General features: G+C 45.9%; 2 protein-coding genes across 2 annotated transcripts; one reads left to right on the plus strand and one right to left on the minus strand.

Annotated features, from left to right (window-relative positions):
• Window positions 1–2,886: 2,886 nt before the first annotated feature.
• rd3 (retinal degeneration 3, GUCY2D regulator) lies at window positions 2,887–13,414 on the plus strand. Its single transcript, XM_048986531.1, has 4 exons — window positions 2,887–3,551; window positions 3,756–4,130; window positions 9,841–10,164; window positions 12,787–13,414. The coding sequence occupies exons 2-4, from the start codon at window positions 4,108–4,110 to the stop codon at window positions 13,106–13,108; spliced, it is 669 nt and encodes a 222-aa protein (XP_048842488.1). The 5' UTR covers window positions 2,887–3,551; window positions 3,756–4,107; the 3' UTR covers window positions 13,109–13,414.
• A 304-nt stretch (window positions 13,415–13,718) lies between these two features.
• On the minus strand, window positions 13,719–16,830 carry si:ch211-22i13.2 (uncharacterized protein LOC553945 homolog). Its single transcript, XM_048986533.1, has 7 exons — window positions 16,621–16,830; window positions 16,267–16,345; window positions 16,010–16,165; window positions 15,690–15,745; window positions 15,056–15,145; window positions 14,844–14,936; window positions 13,719–14,749 (listed from the first exon to the last, which is right to left on the minus strand). The coding sequence occupies exons 1-7, from the start codon at window positions 16,621–16,623 to the stop codon at window positions 14,699–14,701; spliced, it is 528 nt and encodes a 175-aa protein (XP_048842490.1). The 5' UTR covers window positions 16,624–16,830; the 3' UTR covers window positions 13,719–14,698.
• Between the last annotated feature and the right edge of the window lie 2,459 nt (window positions 16,831–19,289).

Genomic DNA, 19,289 nt, shown 5'->3' on the forward strand with positions numbered 1-19,289 from the left:
CAAAATGTCACCTTGGACCCCACCGCCAACCCCACTCCACTCCGTCCAGTTTTCCATATCATTTTACAGATTGAAGCGCCCCTGTGAAGTGCTTAGCCCCCTTGGATCTGCCAGGGCATCCATGCCCCTCCTCCTGACTGAGCAGTGAAAGCGTAAAGAAACATGTTCAATATTTAACAAGCTTCCCTTTGGCTGCCATTCTCCTTAAAACCTCGAAAGAGAAATTGGTGGGATGAAGAGAAAGCAGCGTTTATGTCTCCATGGTGCCGAGTCTGCATGTTAAATCCAGATCAGATCCTCTGTGTCCGTACTGTTCATTACTCTAATGTATCCTTTGAGGAAAACTCTGAGAAGTGGATCAAGAGTCAGAGGCAAACCTTGTAGTTACACTAAAGCTCGACACAAATTAGCAGGTATGGCTTCAGTGAAGCACATGTGTGGCCAAAACAACGAGCCTTTAATATGAAGGCAGAGCAGAAGTGTTGAGATACTGGTGCACCCTGGGTCTCGGGGCTTTAACAGCCTGGTGTTTAAATGCACGGTAAAGCCTGTCAGTGTTTAATATAAAACCCAGTAAACAAGTCCGTGTACAGTATGGGTACATGGGCTTTAACAGGCCGGTTTTTAAAGGCACGGTACCATAAACTAGTCCGTGTACAACCTGGGGTTTAAAGGCACGGAACAGCTGGTCTTCCTGACTGTGAGCCGTCTGCAGTATCTTCAGAGCATGTGACTTTATTTCATAATATCTGGACAATTTCAGTGCAATATGATGAAATTTAAAATTCCTTCCCTTATCTGTGGAATTCAAAGGCAAAACTGAAGCATTTTTTTAAGTCGAAACTCCAGCGTTATGGTTTTCATGAGACTGATTTTGTGGTCACTTGACCATGTTTAGTTATTGCACAATCTTCCGGCAATCTTCATTAACCACTTGCTTCTGTATATCCGGATACTATGAAGAAGAAGGGTGATTTTTATGTTTTAACTCTGTAACTAATGACGCTTGCAGTGTAGATCGGGTTGTGGGTTTTATGTTATAGGAACTAACCACTGGGTCGGACTTCAAGGACATATACTGTTTCTGTGCCCAGAATGTGTAACTGTCTGGATGCAGGGCACATGCTTGCTAGAAGTTTCTAAACTCCCTGCCCAAGTTCAATGAAAGGGAAATAGGATTTAAGGAGAGCTTTTACCTAAAGGAAATACCGGGACTGAGTCTGAAGTTGTCAGAAGACCTTAATGTATGGCTAATATGTATTATATATATATGAGTATATGGTGAGCACCTTGATGGTTTATGATTCTGTCTCAGCTAATTTCACTGTAAAGATGGCACATGTCATGGAACCTTTGCTTAAACGACAAGATAATAAGACACAGATAATCTTTAGACCTTGAGATCACAATTGACCGAGGCTTTTGGCCCCATGCTATTGGTCACTAGCGGCTTCAGGTCTCCGCCCACTGCTCGTTCATTGGTGAAGGCATCACATGAGTGTTACAGGAAGCTGGCAGCAGGGGCTGAGTCAGGATAAACTAGAAAATCCCAAAACAATGGAAAACTGCATTTGAAAAATAACAGCATAGTACAGCAGAAGTTATTAATATCGGCAGAATCCAAGGGGCTGTGGAAATTCTGGGGGGAGGGAGGGGGCAGGGTCACGGCATGTAGGTTCTTGTGTTTTTGTTTACCTGTCTGACATCATCTTCCATTGCCAAAGTACAGTTCCAATGCTCAAGAACAGAAAAACAGAAGATGGTAAAAATCCCTGGATATTGATCTTTCCCTGCCCCAAATATCAAGGATGCGTCGATTGCATCCTCGCCAGTGAAAACAATCCCATGATTCATTGCATCCGATATTCGTTCTTGGGAGGCAAGTTAGCAGGACCGTTCTTCCCAAGAACACAAGTATAATCTTTACGTTCTTGGCATTGAGAAACACCCCTTGTTGCCCAATCCCACTTCTTTTTGGCTTCCCTATCTTTCCCCTGTCCTGAAGCTGACATTGCTGATCTTAATTTTGTTCCCCTAAACCAGGTTCATAAAAGGGCTTATGTGTGACTCAGTAGGTTAGGATTCTGTACCTGTGACTGGAACGTCATTGGTTCAAGTCCCATGATTGGCAGAGTGATTTCCCCGTTGGGTCCATAAGCAAGGACTGTAACACTCAGGTGTTCCAGGGACTGGCTGACCCAGCTTTCTCAATCACTTTTGGTAAAGGCTTCTTTTACATAAATACTCGTAAAAGCATAACCAAATGAAATCTCCATTCCTGCCTCCCATGCCTTTGCGGTGTGGTCCTGTGTACTATCTTTCTCTTTCACTGAATTGATTGTTACTGTCGGTAAAAAGCTAACAGTAAGGGATTGATGTGGCGAAGCAGAAGGCGAGTAGAGGCGTGCTTCAGAAAAACCAGGACGCCCAAGGACAGATAAATTATGCCTGGTGTCAGCGAAGTGCGGCCATCCTGCGGTTTAGGCAGAGCGCCATGCTTCCTCTCTTGGGTTTGCTGACAAGTTACTTGCTTCTGCACAGTCATGTGTGCGGCGAAAAAGCGCGACACTCTTCCAAACACGGGCTGTTTGTAACCAGAGTTACAGGAGCTGCTGCCAAACAAGAGATGGGTGGCAAGAAAGATCACAAACAAACGGCGACGGCTGTAGCCCCCTGGAAGAGCTGAGCTGCAAAATGGCAGAGAAGTTCAAACTGTATCTCAGCTGTGATGGTTTGGGTGATGTGGGTTAAGGTTATGGTTTGGGTGATGTGGGTTAGGGTATGGTTTGGGTGATGTGGGTTAGGGTATGGTTTGGGTGATGTGGTTTAGGGTATGGTTTGGGTGATGTGGGTTAGGGTTATGGTTTGGGTGATGTGGGTTATGGTATGGTTTGGGTGATGTGAGTTAGGGTATGGTTTGGGTGATGTGGGTTAGGGTTATGGTTTGGGTGATGTGGGTTATGGTATGGTTTGGGTGATGTGAGTTAGGGTTTTGGTTTGGGTGATGTGAGTTAGGGTATGGTTTGGGTGATGTGGGTTAGGGTTATGGTTTTGGTGATGTGGGTTATGGTATGGTTTGGGTTATGTGAGTTAGGGTTATGGTTTGGGTGATGTGGGTTAGGGTTATGGTTTGGGTGATGTGGGTTAGGGTATGGTTTGGGTGATGTGGGTTAGAGTTAGAGTGATGTGAGTTAGAGTTAGTCAGTTAGGTGATGTGGGTTAGGGTTATGTTTGGGTGATGTGGGTTAGAGTTATGGTTTGGGTGATGTGGGTTATGGTTATGTTTGGGTGATGTGGGTTATGGTATGGTTTTGGTGATGTGGGTTAGGGTTATGGTTTTGGTGATGTGGGTTAGGGTATGGTTTGGGTGATGTGGGTTAGGGTTATGGTTTGGGTGATGTGGGTTAGGGTTGTGGTTTGGGTGATGTGAGTTAGAGTTAGTCAGTTAGGTGATGTGGGTTAGGGTTATGGTTTGGGTGATGTGGGTTAGGGTATGGTTTGGGTGATGTGGGTTAGAGTTAGAGTGATGTGAGTTAGAGTTAGTCAGTTAGGTGATGTGGGTTAGGGTTATGTTTGGGTGATGTGGGTTAGAGTTATGGTTTGGGTGATGTGGGGTAGAGTTATGGTTTGGGTGATGTGAGTTAGAGTTAGTCAGTTAGGTGATGTGGGTTAGGGTAATGGTTTGGGTGATGTGGGTTGGGGTATGGTTTGGGTGATGTGGGTTAGAGTGATGTGAGTTAGAGTTAGTCAGTTAGGTGATGTGGGCTCCCCAGCAACTGTTGAAGTGTCTTCTTGATAAATAATAACATGACAGATTGGAACCTTTTCACTGGTATCTTCTGGGGAGGGATGCAGAATCAACATGCTTAAAAAGTGTTTAAACATGCTTTAAAAGTGTTACTTTTGACTTTATTAAGACTCTCTTTACGTAATTGAGCCATTTAAGCTTTAATACCACACTCTGGCTCGATTTGACACAGTGAGTGACACGTGCCGTTTAAACTTTCCAGTGAGTGTGTCATCGACAGTGTATTTGTGGATTGAATCAGGCCACAGACTGGAAACCCGGACCTCTGATGGCTCTGACCCACCCTAGGCCTAAGAAGTATGAAAAGGAGCCGCCGGCAGATGTAAGGTTTCGCCCGCTGTTTGCATAACAGGATGGAGTTTCCTTCCTTAAACTTGCATACTTTTGAACTTCTCGCTTTTTGTTAGCCATTCTGCAGATTGTTTTCGTGTCGGCAGGAGAAATACTGACTGTCTGCTTTTTGAGGTCCTGTTGTTCCAGCGTGCCTTTTTTGCGACGTCCGTCCAGTATGTTTGTGTCTGTGAAAAAGAGATTTTCATTATCATTTTTCTACATAAATGTTTATGATAACAGCATAAGTTTAAAGGATCCCTTAAGGCCAGTACACTCATGTCAGAAGCATTCAAGTGTCGTCAAGCACAATGACTTTGACTTATGGGATTGCTTTTAAGGTGATGTACTGAAGTGAAGTATTTTTGCAAACAGTAATTGAAGGTCAGATATATTAATGTGAGAAGTCCTTCTTGTCCAGTAGAAGTGACACGCCCTGCGTTTGCTGGATATACATCTAACCCTGTCCTCTTAACCCAAAATCGCCCACCCTAACCGTTCATTACTAATACAAGCACCTTCACCTCAATCAGAAAGGTCTTTATTGGTTAAGCATGTTACACATATAGGTGCCAAACCCCCCGCGACCCAGTAGGATAAGCGGTTTGGAAAATGGATGGATGGATGGATGGATGGATGGATGTTACACATACCAGAAACGTGTCTCTTTGGGAGTGACCCAGGACCGTATACAATGTACAAGATGAATTCAAGATGGTTTACAAGTTTCAAAATTTTAAGTATTGGTACACACCACTTAATCATTGAATTCACTTGTTTCATTAAGACCCATTGCCACATGTGTGTAAATTCAAGCACCTAGCCATACAGTCAGATTTACAAACATCTGCGAAAGAATGGGTTGTTCTGAAGAGCTTAGTGAATTCAGGCATGATACTGTCGTGGGATGCCACCTTTGCAATAAGTCAGTTTGTGACATCTCTACCCTGGCAGATATTCCACGGTCAACGGTAAGTGGTATTATTGCAAAGTGGAAGCGTTTAGGAACAACAGAAACTCAACCATGAAGTGTCAGACCATGTGTAGTAGCAGATTGGGGTCGCCGAGTGCTGAGGTGCATAGTGTGTAAAAGTTGCCAACGCTCTGTTGACTCAGTAACTGCAGAGTTCCAAACTTCCTCTGACATTAACCGCAGCACAAAGACTGTATGCGGGAAGCTCCATGGAATGGCCTTCCGTGGCTGAGCAGTCTCACAGCAGAATACCAGGTATGGGATGCAATGGTGTAAAGCACGCCACCACTGAACTCTGGAGCTATGGAAACTTGTTCTGTGGAAGAACATGATTCTCTCTCTGGCAGTCTGATGAATGAGTCTGGGTTTGGCAGATGCCAGGAGAACGTTACCTGCCCTACTGCATTGTGCCAAATGTAAAGTTTGGTAAAGGAGGGATAATGGTATGGGATTGTCATAAAAGTTCCTGTAGGTGTAACGGTTGGGTATCCCAATATTTTTATCCATATAGTGTACTTTTAACATGGGACTGTCTATCTACAATCAGATGGAGCAGGGGATGGAATGACGGGTGAACGGACAAATACAACAAACCTTCCATCCAGCATCTGCCATCCGGCTGTTCTTTCCCCAAGAGGCAAAAGTTGGGCTGCATTTCTCCAGCTCTGGAGACTCTCAGAGGCAGTGTTTGGACCTCAGCGTGATACCTGCCATTTCCTTAATCTTTTTTTGCATGATGGTGTCATTTTGCTTAGGGACTGATATAATGAAAGGTCTTAACAACGTTACGACTCCCAGATGAAAGATAAAACAGCAAAAGATTTGCTGACAGCGTTTCCTATTGTCTAACCGTTTGTGGCACCGTGCCACGTGAATCGCGTGGCCATGGCGACGATTCTGTGTTGGCAGGGCGACGCCCAGGAGTGAGCAGGTCCCCGGGTTCAGCTGTAAAGGACAATGGGTTTACTGGGACCTGCTCAGAGGCCCATGTGTGACGCTGAGTGCTGAGTCAGAGCTGAGCTCTAAAGACACGCAGATCTGACTCACAGCCTTTGCGAGAAAGAGAAACTTATAGAAAACCCAGCCAGTCGAGAGCCGAGTTCCTCTTTGGTTTTTAAGGGAAAATATATAGTTTCAAAAGCTTTATTAGCATTAATGATTTATATTGATGAGTCTGTGACTAAACACTACTGAGCATGCACTTTATCCAGGAAAAAAAGTGGCTCTGGACAAAAAACACATCCAATTGTAGGAATAAACTCAGCGATTACGCAAGCCTGAGTGATTAAGCAGTGAAAGACCTCCCCTAGTGGTGGAAATGCGAATAGCTTTTTCTGAAGATTTTCAATCTATGACATTCTGCAAAAGACTAAAGAAGACACACTAAAGCGTGATTGAATCTGCAGTATATACCCAGATCTGCTCTCTTTACTGTCTCGGTCAGGGCTTAGACATAGTATCTGGCACTTGTAATACAATTTTTGGATGTATCACTCTCAGAAAGAGTCATAGTTAAGAATTAATGAGAAAGTCATTTAGATTAGTAAGTTAGTAAGTTCTGGGTCCTTCATCCCTGAATTTGACTGCTGATTGAATTACTGAAATTGTCAGTATAATCCTGACTGATTCTATCTGAAAAAGATGTTACACAAAAATATCCCACTGAAAGCTCACAGTACTTGGAGAACACAGACTTTGCACCAGCAGCTGTATTCTCAATGGTGATAAAGTTGTTTGCATTTTGCACACCTGTAGATAAACGCTGAGTGGGTACCGAACACGCCCCGCATGAGAGGCGTCGATGCTGCACCCAGCATTCACATCAACGGTGGCCATACTCAGCATGTTCACTAAAATAACGCTTTAAAATAGATTTTTGAGACTCAAACAGTCCGGAAGGCTGATTTACAGAAGCTCATTTAAGCATCAGGCCTGCAGCCTGTTCATTTACCTTCCAGAAGACAGATTTGCCACAAATGGGTCATGTAAATAAAATCAGTTTGATGTGGCAATAAAAGCATCTGTTAAATAAACGTATGGTAATATGATCACATTTAAGCTGCTTTGTGGGCGGGGGGGGGGGGGGGGGGGGGCTCACCCAGTTATGAGCAAACAGTCGTTGCTTTGAATCCTGGCGTCAGAAGAGCGACTTCTTTGCTGGCCCCCTAGTACAAGGACCTTAATCTCCGGCTGCCCCATGAACTGGCCCTGACCCTGCGCTGTGAATTGCTTGTTGATAAAAGTATCTGCTAAATAGCTGTAAATGTAAGACAGTACATCACCTGTGTTCAGAAGGTGTATTTATTAAGTAAAATGTCTTCAAAATGCAGGCCACATTCACACAGGAGTCTTGTTCCTGAGACCCCCCCCCCCCCACCCCCCCGAAGAAGTAATTTGGGGGCCTTCCGCCCCCCCCCCCCCCCAGCCCCCCTCAGATGTTTCAATAATGAAATGGGTAGCTAGTGAGTAGATCGAGAAGATTGTAGCTAGCTTAATTTTAAGTGTAGTGACTGCTTGTGGCCAGCAGGGGGCGAATATGCAAATATGTGGTTTGAGTAGTGGTGCTCACAGAGCTCACATGAGGCTGGTTCGGGTGTGAGAGGTTGTGCGGGGGGCGGTGGGGGGGGGGGGGGGGGGGGCAGGCAGAGCAGAAGCAGGAGTGTTAACCATCAGAAGGGGACCTCATATAGCCTCAGTGAGCTTAGAGAATCAGCATGGATTAGGAGGAGATTCTACCCGTCCATCTGCCATATGTCAATGTGCACCAGAAGTCCCTCTTCACCTTCAGGAAACACCTCAAGACCCATCTGTTCCAGGAGCAGCTCTCCTGGCCTGATACCAGTCCATGTTCCCTGAATGCTGCTGTCTCTGCTCACTGAATATTCCTCCTGTTAGCTTCCTGCTTTGTTTGGAAGATGTTGTGTAGCTCTTGCTCCTGTACTGCTGACACTGTTACCTGGGCCTTCACTGGAAGCTCAGCCTAGCTGCACTCATGCCGCGTCCCTTACAGCTGTATGTTTGTAATGTGCCATTTGCCTCACTTGTACGTCAACTTTGACAAAAGCGTCTGCTAAATAGAAGAAACGTGAATGTAAAATGGCAGCAGCAGGACGGAAAATCCCTGAAGAGACTCTTCCCTGAGCAGGTGACTCGTAGAATCTTTACTCATGAAACATCTACTTGTTGTCTTGAACATTTGGTGCATCTTGAATGAATTTATAGCTGCATGAGACCTAACACCTACATCCAGAATCAATTAGGTTTGAGTCACCATGACCCCTCACGCATTTATGTTAATGATCAGTTTGAGAGACAAACTCGATTGGTAAAATGACCACCCACACATGAAACCTCCTACTGATGATTTCATTGCAGATTCGCAATACGTTCAGATATCGAGTCCTGTTTGTGTTCTGTGTGATATATCTCTGCCTCATCTTTGCTTCATCTCTCTCTCTCTCTCACTCCCTCTCTCTCTCTCCCTCTCTCCCTCATACTTAAAGCTCATTGTGGCCAAACAGGCTTAGAAGCATCGCTATGGCGACCGTAAATCATTATCAGTTACCGTCGGGCTGCTATGCGCTGAGGTCCCTTGAGACGGCACACCCGGCCTCTAGCGAAAAGTGAGGGCAGGCTCAGGCTGATCTGGGAGGCTGGGGGTACCTGGGGGGGGGGCGGACGGGGGCGAGGACATCCCCAGCCAGGAAGCCTCACTCTGTTTTGACTTCACGGGAGTGCAGAGAAAGGGAACAGGTAGGATGGAAGCCGTCGTTGAGCGAACCCCTGATGCTCCGTACGGGGTTAAGAAGCCCGAGATGGGCATCATGCAAACACTGGAGGGTGCTATTGCAGGGACCAGTTAGAACAGAGCGTTTAGGTAACAGAGGTGACATTTTGTAGTGACACTCAATAACAATGAATAACAGCAAAACTTTCTGCAAATTGCTGTCGCCTGCTGCTGGTGGGATTTTACACTGTGGATAAAGCAGAGCGGAGGGGGGGCTCATCCATCTGTAGGTGAGGAGCAGAGAATGCCATTCATTATGAGGGTGATATGGGCCAGGATGAGGGGAGAGATGACACACACACACACACACACACACACACACACACAACGCACGCGACACATGAATCTCACTTCCATTGAACAGCCAACTCGCCAAAGGAACCTGAAGTCCTTGGGGGGGGGGGGCGGGGGGGTTGAAATCTAAGCAACTCGCGTCCGTTTGAGCTTCAGAAGAATGTAAATGGAGGTTTTATTGGGAAGCGGCGAGAAATGGAGGCTGGCGGTCGCCATGGGGAGCTTTGATCTGAAGGATCTGAGGAGCCTGCGGTGGGACTGTGTGAGGGCCGTGGAAGGAGCCGGTGCAGCAGCTGGGAGGCTCGTTAGAGAGAGCGGCAGGGCTTATTCTGTGCTCAGCGTGAAAGGTATTATATGCAGGCAGACGGATGAGTAACATGAGGAAGACTCAGACAGACTATGCTAACCGCTAATGCTTTGAAGTACTTTTATTAAGCAGTGAAACTCTCCAAATATGTTCACACAAAGCTCTTTATAACGTTCGCAGCTCCAGGTTGGAAATGTGATCAGACATCAAGGTGAAGGAGTTGATATTTGTTGGCTTAGCTACTATTTTTATCCAAAAAACACAATTTTGTCATTTATACAGCATTTTTCCTCTTCCTCCATGCTGGGTCGTCACCTTCAGGTTATGCTGTCTGTCTGAAGGTTATATTTCCAGGGCAGCAGTGAGGTACCGAGCATGGCGTCCTGGTTTGGCTGGGGCGAGCCGTGCCCGCGGTGGCCGCAGAGGAGCCCAGCCGACGTGGTGATGGACACGCTGATGCTGGAGCTCGGTTGGCAGATGAAGGAGGCAGAGCGGCAACAGCGGGAACGGAACAGCGAGTACCAACGACTGCGCACCGGCGTGGACTACAGCTGGCTGGCGAGCGCCCCACGGAGCAGCTACGAGCTGCGGGCTGGTGAGCGGCTGGGCCTGGAGGACCTCTGCTCCAAGGTGCACCCCTCACACTGCGGCAGGGTCATAGTCAGGTAAGCGGAGAGAATAGAATGTTCTAGAAGATAGCATCTTTATTTTCATTGTACATGTACAAGGAAAGCTGTTTGCTTTCACACCAATGCTAGACATTAGATAGAATAAAAATAAATCAATAATAATAATAATAATAATTGTTATTATTATTATAGTCAAGTCAAAGTCGATTATTTGTCATGTGCATAATTCAGCCATACAGTGAAATGCTTATGAAAAACTGTAGATAAATATTACAGACATATAGGTGGTGGTTAAATTTAAATATATGAAAGTATAAAAATTCTATATAGTGTCCCAAGCCCAACAAAATAAAAATAATAAAATAATATAAATTTTAATGTAGTTATAGATGTAGACGTCGGTATGAGAGCTGCTCCTGTCCGCTGACGAGTCCTTTGAAGGAATAACTGCCTCTGTGGTTTATAGCCGATTGAGACCCGTCTCTATCGGCACTCAATGGTCTTTTTATGGTATGGGTCAAAGGTCACAGGTCATCTTCGGGTCGGAAGGGCCAGCCTAAAGAGATGGTTTCAAGAAATTATGTTCAGTTAAATAGACAGATGATCCAAAAAGTGAAGATGAGATTTTGTGGTAGGGGGCATGTGTGCCTTTAGGGGACCTTAAGGGTGATTATGCTGTTTCTCTGGTGAAGGTGACAGAGGTGGGGGTGGGGGGGGGGGGGGGTGATGATGATGGAGAAGCTCATGTCTCTGCCAGAGTATTAAATCAAATCAAATCAAATAGGCTTTTATTGTCAATTCCTTATATGTTTATAACATACAAGGGAATCCAAACGCTGTTCCTCTCTCTTCTTTATAATACAGTATTAAGAAAACCATACAAAACCACACCAGCAGGTACACGGAACATTCTAAATTCTAGAATCATCTTTATCCACAGGAGATAGAGAAGAGAACAGCCACTGATACAGTAACAGGGCTTAAATTGGCAGGGACGTCCCTGCAGGCAGCAGATTTACTGGCTTACAGGGCTGACGGCTTATTCAGACTCCGACTTACTGCTTTATTTATGGACGAGGCTGAAAAGATGACAGTCCCCTTCGGATGAGCGGTTTACGTGGACGGATTGACAGAGGAGAACAACTTCAACAAAAGGTTTTTCAAAATTGCACATTTGAAAAAAAAAATCACTAGAAGCAGATGTTTGTGTTGCAATGCTTTTGCTGTGCACAGTGAGATCTCACAGGTGGAGACGCACCGCCTTACTCGGGCAGATTAAGGCACTCTTAGGATCAGCTGCATTCACGCACTTTACCAGAAAGCCCACGTGTATCGCAGTGCATCCCGAATCCGAGCCACTTAGATAAACCAGAGCTTGGGCTCTGATGTCACCAGGGGCCTGGGAGCTCTGCCATTGGCTGATTCAGGAGAGCTTCTGGAGAACATGCCAGGATGTATGAATATGGCGAAGGACACGCTCAGCCCACCGGGATGAACTCAGACCTTTTGTGAATCTCGCCGCCCACACACCGCCTCGCAGGCAGCAGCCGCTATGTTTCGCTCTGAAACGGAGCGGTGATGTTGCTTGGTGTAGTTGGTCTGCAGGGACTCGTTTTCACTGCTGCCCGTTACCCACAGTGTATCCAGAACACGCCATGTTCTTCAAGTAGAAGTGGAATGTATCACACAGCATTACACCCAGAAAACAGGAATGCGATGTCTTTGCATTTCTTGTAATCGCTTAGCTGATTTCTGGAGAATTCCAGGGGATGGGGTAAGCATGTACTCCCATGTACCAACCCTACCCAATTTTTTGGATCAGTCATATATATATATATATATGTTCACATGTGTTTTGCTGTCTGGAAAAAAAAAACAAACCGAAGGTACTGTTTGCTGTTGATTCCACTTGAAAAACATATATTTAACGTTAGTTCCGCTTAAAGCCTCTAACCAGAGCGAAGCAGGAGTGAGCGAGGAAGGATTTTGGCCGGAGCAGGACCAGAGCGGCATGTTTTTTTAAAACAATCTCTCACTCCATCTCAGTCCACTTTTGCTGGCTTCCCAACTGCCCCACATCTGAATTGACATGCAAGACATCTTACGGCAAATCTGTATGATTCCGTTATAAATCTAAAATTAGCTACATCAAAAGAGTTGTGATAGTTTGCAAACCCTACAGACTATTTCCAAAGTAATGAAACTTACATCCGTGTAATGAGTGTGCAGACTCGTCTCGAATTGAAAATTGCAGGCCAGCCAGCTGACCAGAGTTGGCAATACTTTCGCATCTTGAAATAAGTCATTTCTGCTTGCTATGGATTTGGCTGGTGTGTTTTTAATGCAAGGCTGCGGTTTAAGCTACAATAAATCTTTTTTGGAATGAGCGGGGGGGGGGGGTACTGCTCCATATACTATGACTGGAAATTCTCATCAGTCCACTCTGCTCACATGCTCTGGGTCTGCAGCTCATTTTAGCACACGCTCAACCTGCGACTTGTGCTTTGTGCCCTCCCTGCAGTGCCACAGCGCCCCCCAGGGGTGGGGGGTACCAGGCACTTTGAGAATCACTGGATCACATGGTGCTGGTACCCTCAGGTGGATAGGCCCGGCCTTGTGACTCAGTCCCTCTCCCATGACCCGGCTGTCCTACTGCAGGTTCCGGCAGGTGATGCTAGAGAACGAGCCGGATGTACAGGAGGTTTCTGGCCTGTTCCGCACCATCCTGCTGGAGGCGTTGGACTGGATGCGGGACGAGGAGGAGGCTAAGAGGCCGTCCCGTCAGTGGAACAACAAGCGTGCCGCGAGCATGTCCCTTATTGGCTTCAGGTCCCGCGTCCGCATCGACCCATTCGGCAGCAGTCAGGTGAAGACAATCTCGGAGGATGTGGAAAGGGGGCTGGTGAGGGGCTCAGAGGGGGCCGAGGAGGCCAGGCGGGGCTGGAGCATGCCCGACTTCAAGCACAACAAGGGCATGTGACTGTCCCGGGGAATGCTGGGATAGGTCATCTGACGGGGAGACACACGGGTAGCAAGTCACCAAGAAACAAAGACGTGAACAACTTTCACAAGCGGCTGAAAAGATCAACCTCTGCCTGTGTAGTTCTCTTGAATGAGGTTCATTTCCAGGAACATTTACGGCAGATTATAACGACGGATTGATCATAATCTGTCGCATCTCTGAAGGACAGCAGGCTATATGTTTGTACGGATGTTACACAAACAGCTTATGAAAATTAGTTTACAGACACCTACATTAAAGCCAGACTTTGCATTTTGGAATAAAGGACGTGACTTTAATTACTGAACTGCTGGCATAAAAACATCCACTAGTGACATTCTTGTTTGAAATTCACGGTGGCAGACGACCTTGCAGTGCTGCGCCTCATCCGGGAAAAACTTGATGAAAGACAGCGCCAGATAAAATCGACGATAATTAAGTCTAAACAGGTCACAGTCGGCTGTCAAAGCCTGCACTGGTTCAATAAATCACCCCTGCATCTGACCAGAGGTGGGCGGGCTTCAAAATGCAATGATGCATGTGTGAGACTTCATGTCTGCCCCCTCACCCCCAAAAAAAACCCACTTCATACACACACATATATATTTTATTTACGGGGGGGGGGGGGGGGGACGACATATTACATTGACGTCGATTATGAAAAGATGATTTCCTGTCAAAGTGACCAATCAAGGCAGGCAGAAAGCTTTTCTTTCAGGAATATTCCAGAATAGTCTGTGAATGGTATCACTCTGGTACAGGGACTCTTAGGGCCAATATTTACATGGATCTGATCTGAATGCAAGAGCAATCATACTACATCATCTGAGCATAAAAAGGAACATAACCCACGGACTCCCCTCAGAACCACGTTCCTGTGACGTTCCTCCAGCTAGACTGTCTATAAAAATAAACACAGTATTCAGTCATCATAAAAGGATCCCGTCCATCTTTACTGTAGCTCAGACACTGGTATAATACTCCAATGTTGCACCTACCAGACCCCCTGGTTCTTAAAACCATATTTTCAATAAGCACCACCGTAAACAAATGACGAGAAGGATAGATATGCAAGTAGAGGCAGGTAATGGATCACAGGAATGACCCCTGGAGGAGGAGAGGGGCTGGAACAAGGATTCAAGACTGAAACAGTGAAAAAGTTAAGATTTGCCTTAAGCACTGATTATCCTAAATATGCTGTATTGCTTACTAAAGGGATAAAACCCATGAAATGTTAAATCGTGGCGGGGAAAGAGTTCCAGGAATTTGTGGACAACAGGTTTCTTCCAGTCTAATCCACTGGGTCAGCTGTTCTGCTGAAATCTTATTTAACACCTGGCCAGACTTTCTCGTGGTCGTCCTGACGGTTAAACGTCATCAGCAACACGATCCCGGTGTAGGATCAGGTCAAGAATTTCCCTGAGTGTCATTGTAGCTGGTTGCAAGGAAACTCCTGGCAAAAAGAATTCAGGATGTCGAGGAAAATTCTGTAACTACAGTGACGGGGTGGTAGTGGGTAGGAGGCGGGGTGCTGTATTACAGCCACAATCCGGGGGGGGGGGGGTCTGTTCACAGGGCAGAGTTCAGGAACTCAAGCAGTTCTGCACGATTTTTATCCCTCTGCAAACAGAACCAGAGAAAAGGGGACAATGAATCGGAGAGAAGAGTACGACCATTACGAGGCACAGTTCTCTGCAGAAGTGAGGACCTTCACCTGCTTGTCCTTCTTGGACTTCTTGACTTTCAGCTTGATCCTCTTTCCTGAGATCATGCTGTACTTCCCACTCTTCCTCTTCTCCCTGAGATACTGAGGAACAGAGACCTGCCGTTATTTCACGGCCCCAAGCTTCCCCCAACACGCCCCCACCCTAGGAAGAACAAGGTCTGGCTGTCTGACTTTTGTTAAGCAAGATCAGCATCCCTTACCTTGGATATTTGCACTGGACCAGAATCTCCATCTTCACCTCTACTCTTCTTCTCCTTCTTCTTTCTGTGTTTTTTCTGTTTCTTTCCCTTCTGTGAGACAGACAGACACACACACACACACAAACGTTGGCGTACCTATCAAAATGGGGACCTTTCATTCATTTCTATGGGAAAAACCCTAATCCTAGTCTCCCAAAAACACCCTTAACCCCCACCCAGCCCTGACCTTAACCATAAATAACCAAACAAAATACAAGACTTCGGGCATTTTTACTTTTTTGATTGCATTCTCAGATTTTTATAAAGTTGAAGTTATCCAAATGGGCACCTGAAAATGTTCCCAAAAGTAAAGAGAGTTTCAGGTTTTACCGCACTTTGGTTGCAAAACATGATCTATGAAACCCCCCACCCCCGCGGAAATCAACAGTGAACCATACACTGTAAGCCTCGGCCTGGAAGAATCACACATTCCTGACGCCCGGAGCAGATTCGCATCAACATCAGCAGATTTCACACCCCCCCTCCCCAAGCAGACACACGAGTACACCTACACATCACTTTGGTAAAGCACCCATGGCGCAGATCGGGGAGCCCTCCCCCCACGGAGCCACCAACACAGGGTGTCACACATTACCTTTCTGTGACGCTTCTCCTTACTCCTCTTCTTGGACTTTGACTTGCTGTGGGAATCTATGAAGAAGAGAGACGATGTCGCTCAGTTAGGAGAAGCTGGAGAGGATCCTGCATCCCTGCAAAGCTTTAAACTGTCTGCACTTAAATCGCCAGCCCAACAGGGGGCAGCATCACAGAGAAGGTGGGCACCTGCTCATGTCCACCTCAGTGTTACCTTCATCTGTGTGTGTGTGTGTTTGTGTGTGCAGACGTCCTTGCAGGACTGAACGTGGTGTGGCCCCACAACACAGACACCCCCACCCCACTTGTCCTCACACTCACCCCCGCTGCTGCTGCTGCTGGAGCTGGAACTGCTCCCACTGAGGGAGGAGCACGACGAGGAAGACGAGGATGACGATGAGGAAGACGAGCTAGACGAGGTGGAAGCTGATGAAGACGACCGGCTACGACTGCGCTTACGCTTCCTCTTGTCCTTTTCTGTGTATGAAGGAAGACACCCCCCATGACAGCCAGGGCCAGGCAACGAGTGACGAGGAGGGCGTGTAACGGGAGAGGGGTGGGCCAGGAACCTCACTCACCTGTGCTCCGAGACCTCCGTTCATCTGACGCTGTGCTCGACTGGGCTGGACGTCTCTTCACTTTGGAGTCCCGCTCTGACTGGGAAGCACAAGTCACCGTCTTCACTCAGGACCTACCAACAATACTGTGGTCCTAATTTACATCCCATTTACATGTGCATACATTCATGCTGTATATACAAACTATCAAATTTATATAACACATTCAACTCCACCAAACTACTAATGCATATGTAATCAATTATCTACCCTGCTTAACTAGTCAGCTAATCGCTGCAGTTCTGGTAATACCCGTCTGTGTGTTTAGCAATTTGTCGGTTAGCATCACCATCTTACTTAACCCAAGCCACTTACCATTATGAAGCCACAACACGAATGTGAATTTTGCGATGAATATCAGAAAAACGCAATCACTTAGGCATTGTATCCAGCAGGGTGTTAACCGGCTCGGTATTAGGTGCCACGAATTATTATGAGGAAGCCGCACACCAGGTATCACAAAAGGCAGCGACCATCTTGTATCCCACAATCCCCAGGACGGCTGCGTGTGACGTAGGCGCGTATGCTGCACGCGGCAGTCTGGTACGGCGCGAAATTAGGGCGGTACGCGCGCCTCTGCTGGAAAAGCAGGCAGGTAATTTAAAGGGTTGCTTCGTGTGTTTACTGATCTTTTTAGATGGTACTTTAACTTGGGGTTATGTCTGAGTTTTGCATTGAATCATTAAGTCATTTACGAATCGCGTTTGTAAGACTTCAAGATTTCTTGGAAATCTCGAACGAGTAAAGGTAAATCACAATAATTAAGGAGGCAATGCACAATGTAAATTTAAATGAAACGCCGCCTAGGTTGCCGATATGACTGTCATCAAAATCCTTATTGCGTCAGCACATTTGCATGCATATACCTTTAAAGGATCCTTATGTTTTACACCGTAGTGGTCAATTACTATAGATGTTAACCGTGCAGAGCTTTCAATGTACCACCTTGACTCAGTGTAATCTTTCCTACACATGGATGGCTGTGTCTAATAATTACAGCGATTATTTTAAAAAGCCTTTAGTGGAGTGTACTAGCTGTCCTATCCATCGAAATATGAATAGGGACGGGTGTGCTGGAAGTTAACTGGGATTTAACTTAACTGGATTCCTGCAACCTTTTTAACATTGAAAACCACTTATACCAGCCCCCCCCCCCCCAGGAGTTCTTAAGGTGAATCTATATTCCATTATAAACTGAAACGAGCTACATCAAGACAGTGGTGCAATTCGCAAGCCCTACAGATTAATAACAAGGTAATTAAACTGTTACATACATGTAATCTGATCGAAGTTATCAGCTCTGCTCATACACACTATGTCGGCTAAGGCAGACCCACACCTGCCTCTGAATCTGTTTATTGAGCATTTCGTTAAATACAAACAACATTTTCTTATACAGCTGGCAAAAAATGACTGCAAATATGGCAAAAGTTCAGAAATGATCCCTTCATATTCCCTAGTAAGACTTAAATTTGTATTGTCATGTTTCATTTACATAGTTATTAAACATGGAAACTATTTAGTCAGCAATTAACTAAGCATGAGCACTGTTAATGGCCCTTATCTTAATTCTTCCCAGGTCCATTATACCTTGTAGCAGTGAGAAACAAAACAGCCAGACTAGCTTTATTCTCTTGCGGGTGTCAGGCTGATCTTGGCCCCAATGCAGTTCATTGTGGGCGATTACGGAAAAAAACCATATTGAGACGTCAGAACCAAGTGAGGCCATTACGTCAAGGCAGTATTGCAGAGGGGCAAAGATCATAAGTCTTTTGTTCTTGCATAAGAAGTAGGGGAGAAATCAAAGAAGTGAAAATAAGTGTAATGTCAGATGAGGTTTTCCAATTCCCGAATTCATTCCATAGATATCTTGATAAGCAAGTTGTAGAAACCCAGAACAAAGTGCCGTTCCCTGATGTCTGTCCAGTGAGATAACGGCACATGCCGGGCATTAAATTAGCTTTCAATTTACCGAGACCAATAGATGAAAGGTCTTTCACTTCTGAAGCACTTTTGTTTTTCTAGAAAAGCGAAGCGGTTTTCTACATCGTTAAATCCAGTGAGCAGGAAGAAAGATTAAGCTGGTCATGAAGTAGAGAGCAGCTGGCAGGAATATTTTATCTTACTGTTAGCACTGGTGGCACTGGACTTCAGACCAGGGTCATAGGCTCAGCTTCTGCTCATATGTGAAGCTCCTGCTGATGTTCTTGTGCTCTCCAGCAGTCCAGAAACACCCCTGTAAGCTTTCCCTAGTGTGTTGCTCTTTGATGGCCTGAGAGTCAGGCACGTATTCAGATAGTAAAACTACAGAACTTTATTTATTCAGTTGTGTTGCTATTAAATGATATTCAAATTGCTGTTTGTTGCCTCTGAGGGAAACGGCGAGCAGTTCTGCAGGTGAATCATGTCAGAGTTTGGTCAGGAAGGTGCAGGCAGTCATTTGACTCTGTTTCTGCCTTACTGCTGAAATCCTTGCTGTTGTTTGAAGCTGTAATCCCTAAACTCACCACACTTGACCTGATTAACACAAGTGAACGAGTACTGCAGGTACCCGGTGTCTCAGTTTTTGAGGGATTGGAACATTGGCAAGATGTGGTCTCCCAGATCAGTACTTCCCTTTAGCTAGACCCAGCCCAGACTGAGCAAAGCTGAACTATGGCCAAGAGGTATTGGAAGGTATGACCTCAAAGTTCTGACCAGTAATGCTAGTGCTTTTAATTTTTTCTATGTTAATTTGTGTTTTGTAGGCCTTCTGGAACTAACGCTGACCAGTGAGGCACCTTCCACCCGGCTGTACAGAAGACGGCTCCAGTGCCTCGTTTCCACCAACACCGAGCTGGTGCCGGTGCTGTGCTGGATCTCGCTTGGTGCCTTTTGAGAACCTGCCCACATTTCCACCAGTTTCAAAAAAACGAATGGAACAGACATGTTATGTATGCGGTCAGTGAAAGTAAAGTAAAGATTAATCTGTATTTCGGTTTTTT

Source organism: Brienomyrus brachyistius, chromosome 19 (assembly GCF_023856365.1).
Source record: "Brienomyrus brachyistius isolate T26 chromosome 19, BBRACH_0.4, whole genome shotgun sequence".
Taxonomy (NCBI): Eukaryota; Metazoa; Chordata; class Actinopteri; order Osteoglossiformes; family Mormyridae; genus Brienomyrus; species Brienomyrus brachyistius.

What these genes read in the sequence shown, in the direction of transcription:
- rd3 (XM_048986531.1), top strand. Translation starts at nt 4,108, where the DNA reads ATGAAAAGGAGCCGCCGGCAGAT. An exon ending in AAAAGGAGCCGCCGGCAGAT is followed by an intron (nt 4,131 to 9,840) that starts GTAAGGTTTCGC and finishes GTCTGTCTGAAG; the next exon opens with GTTATATTTCCAGGGCAGCA. An exon ending in TGCGGCAGGGTCATAGTCAG is followed by an intron (nt 10,165 to 12,786) that starts GTAAGCGGAGAG and finishes GTCCTACTGCAG; the next exon opens with GTTCCGGCAGGTGATGCTAG.
- si:ch211-22i13.2 (XM_048986533.1), bottom strand. An exon ending in ACGGAGGTCTCGGAGCACAG is followed by an intron (nt 16,166 to 16,266) that starts GTGAGTGAGGTT and finishes CTTCATACACAG; the next exon opens with AAAAGGACAAGAGGAAGCGT. An exon ending in AGTCCAAGAAGGACAAGCAG is followed by an intron (nt 14,750 to 14,843) that starts GTGAAGGTCCTC and finishes TTCTGTTTGCAG; the next exon opens with AGGGATAAAAATCGTGCAGA.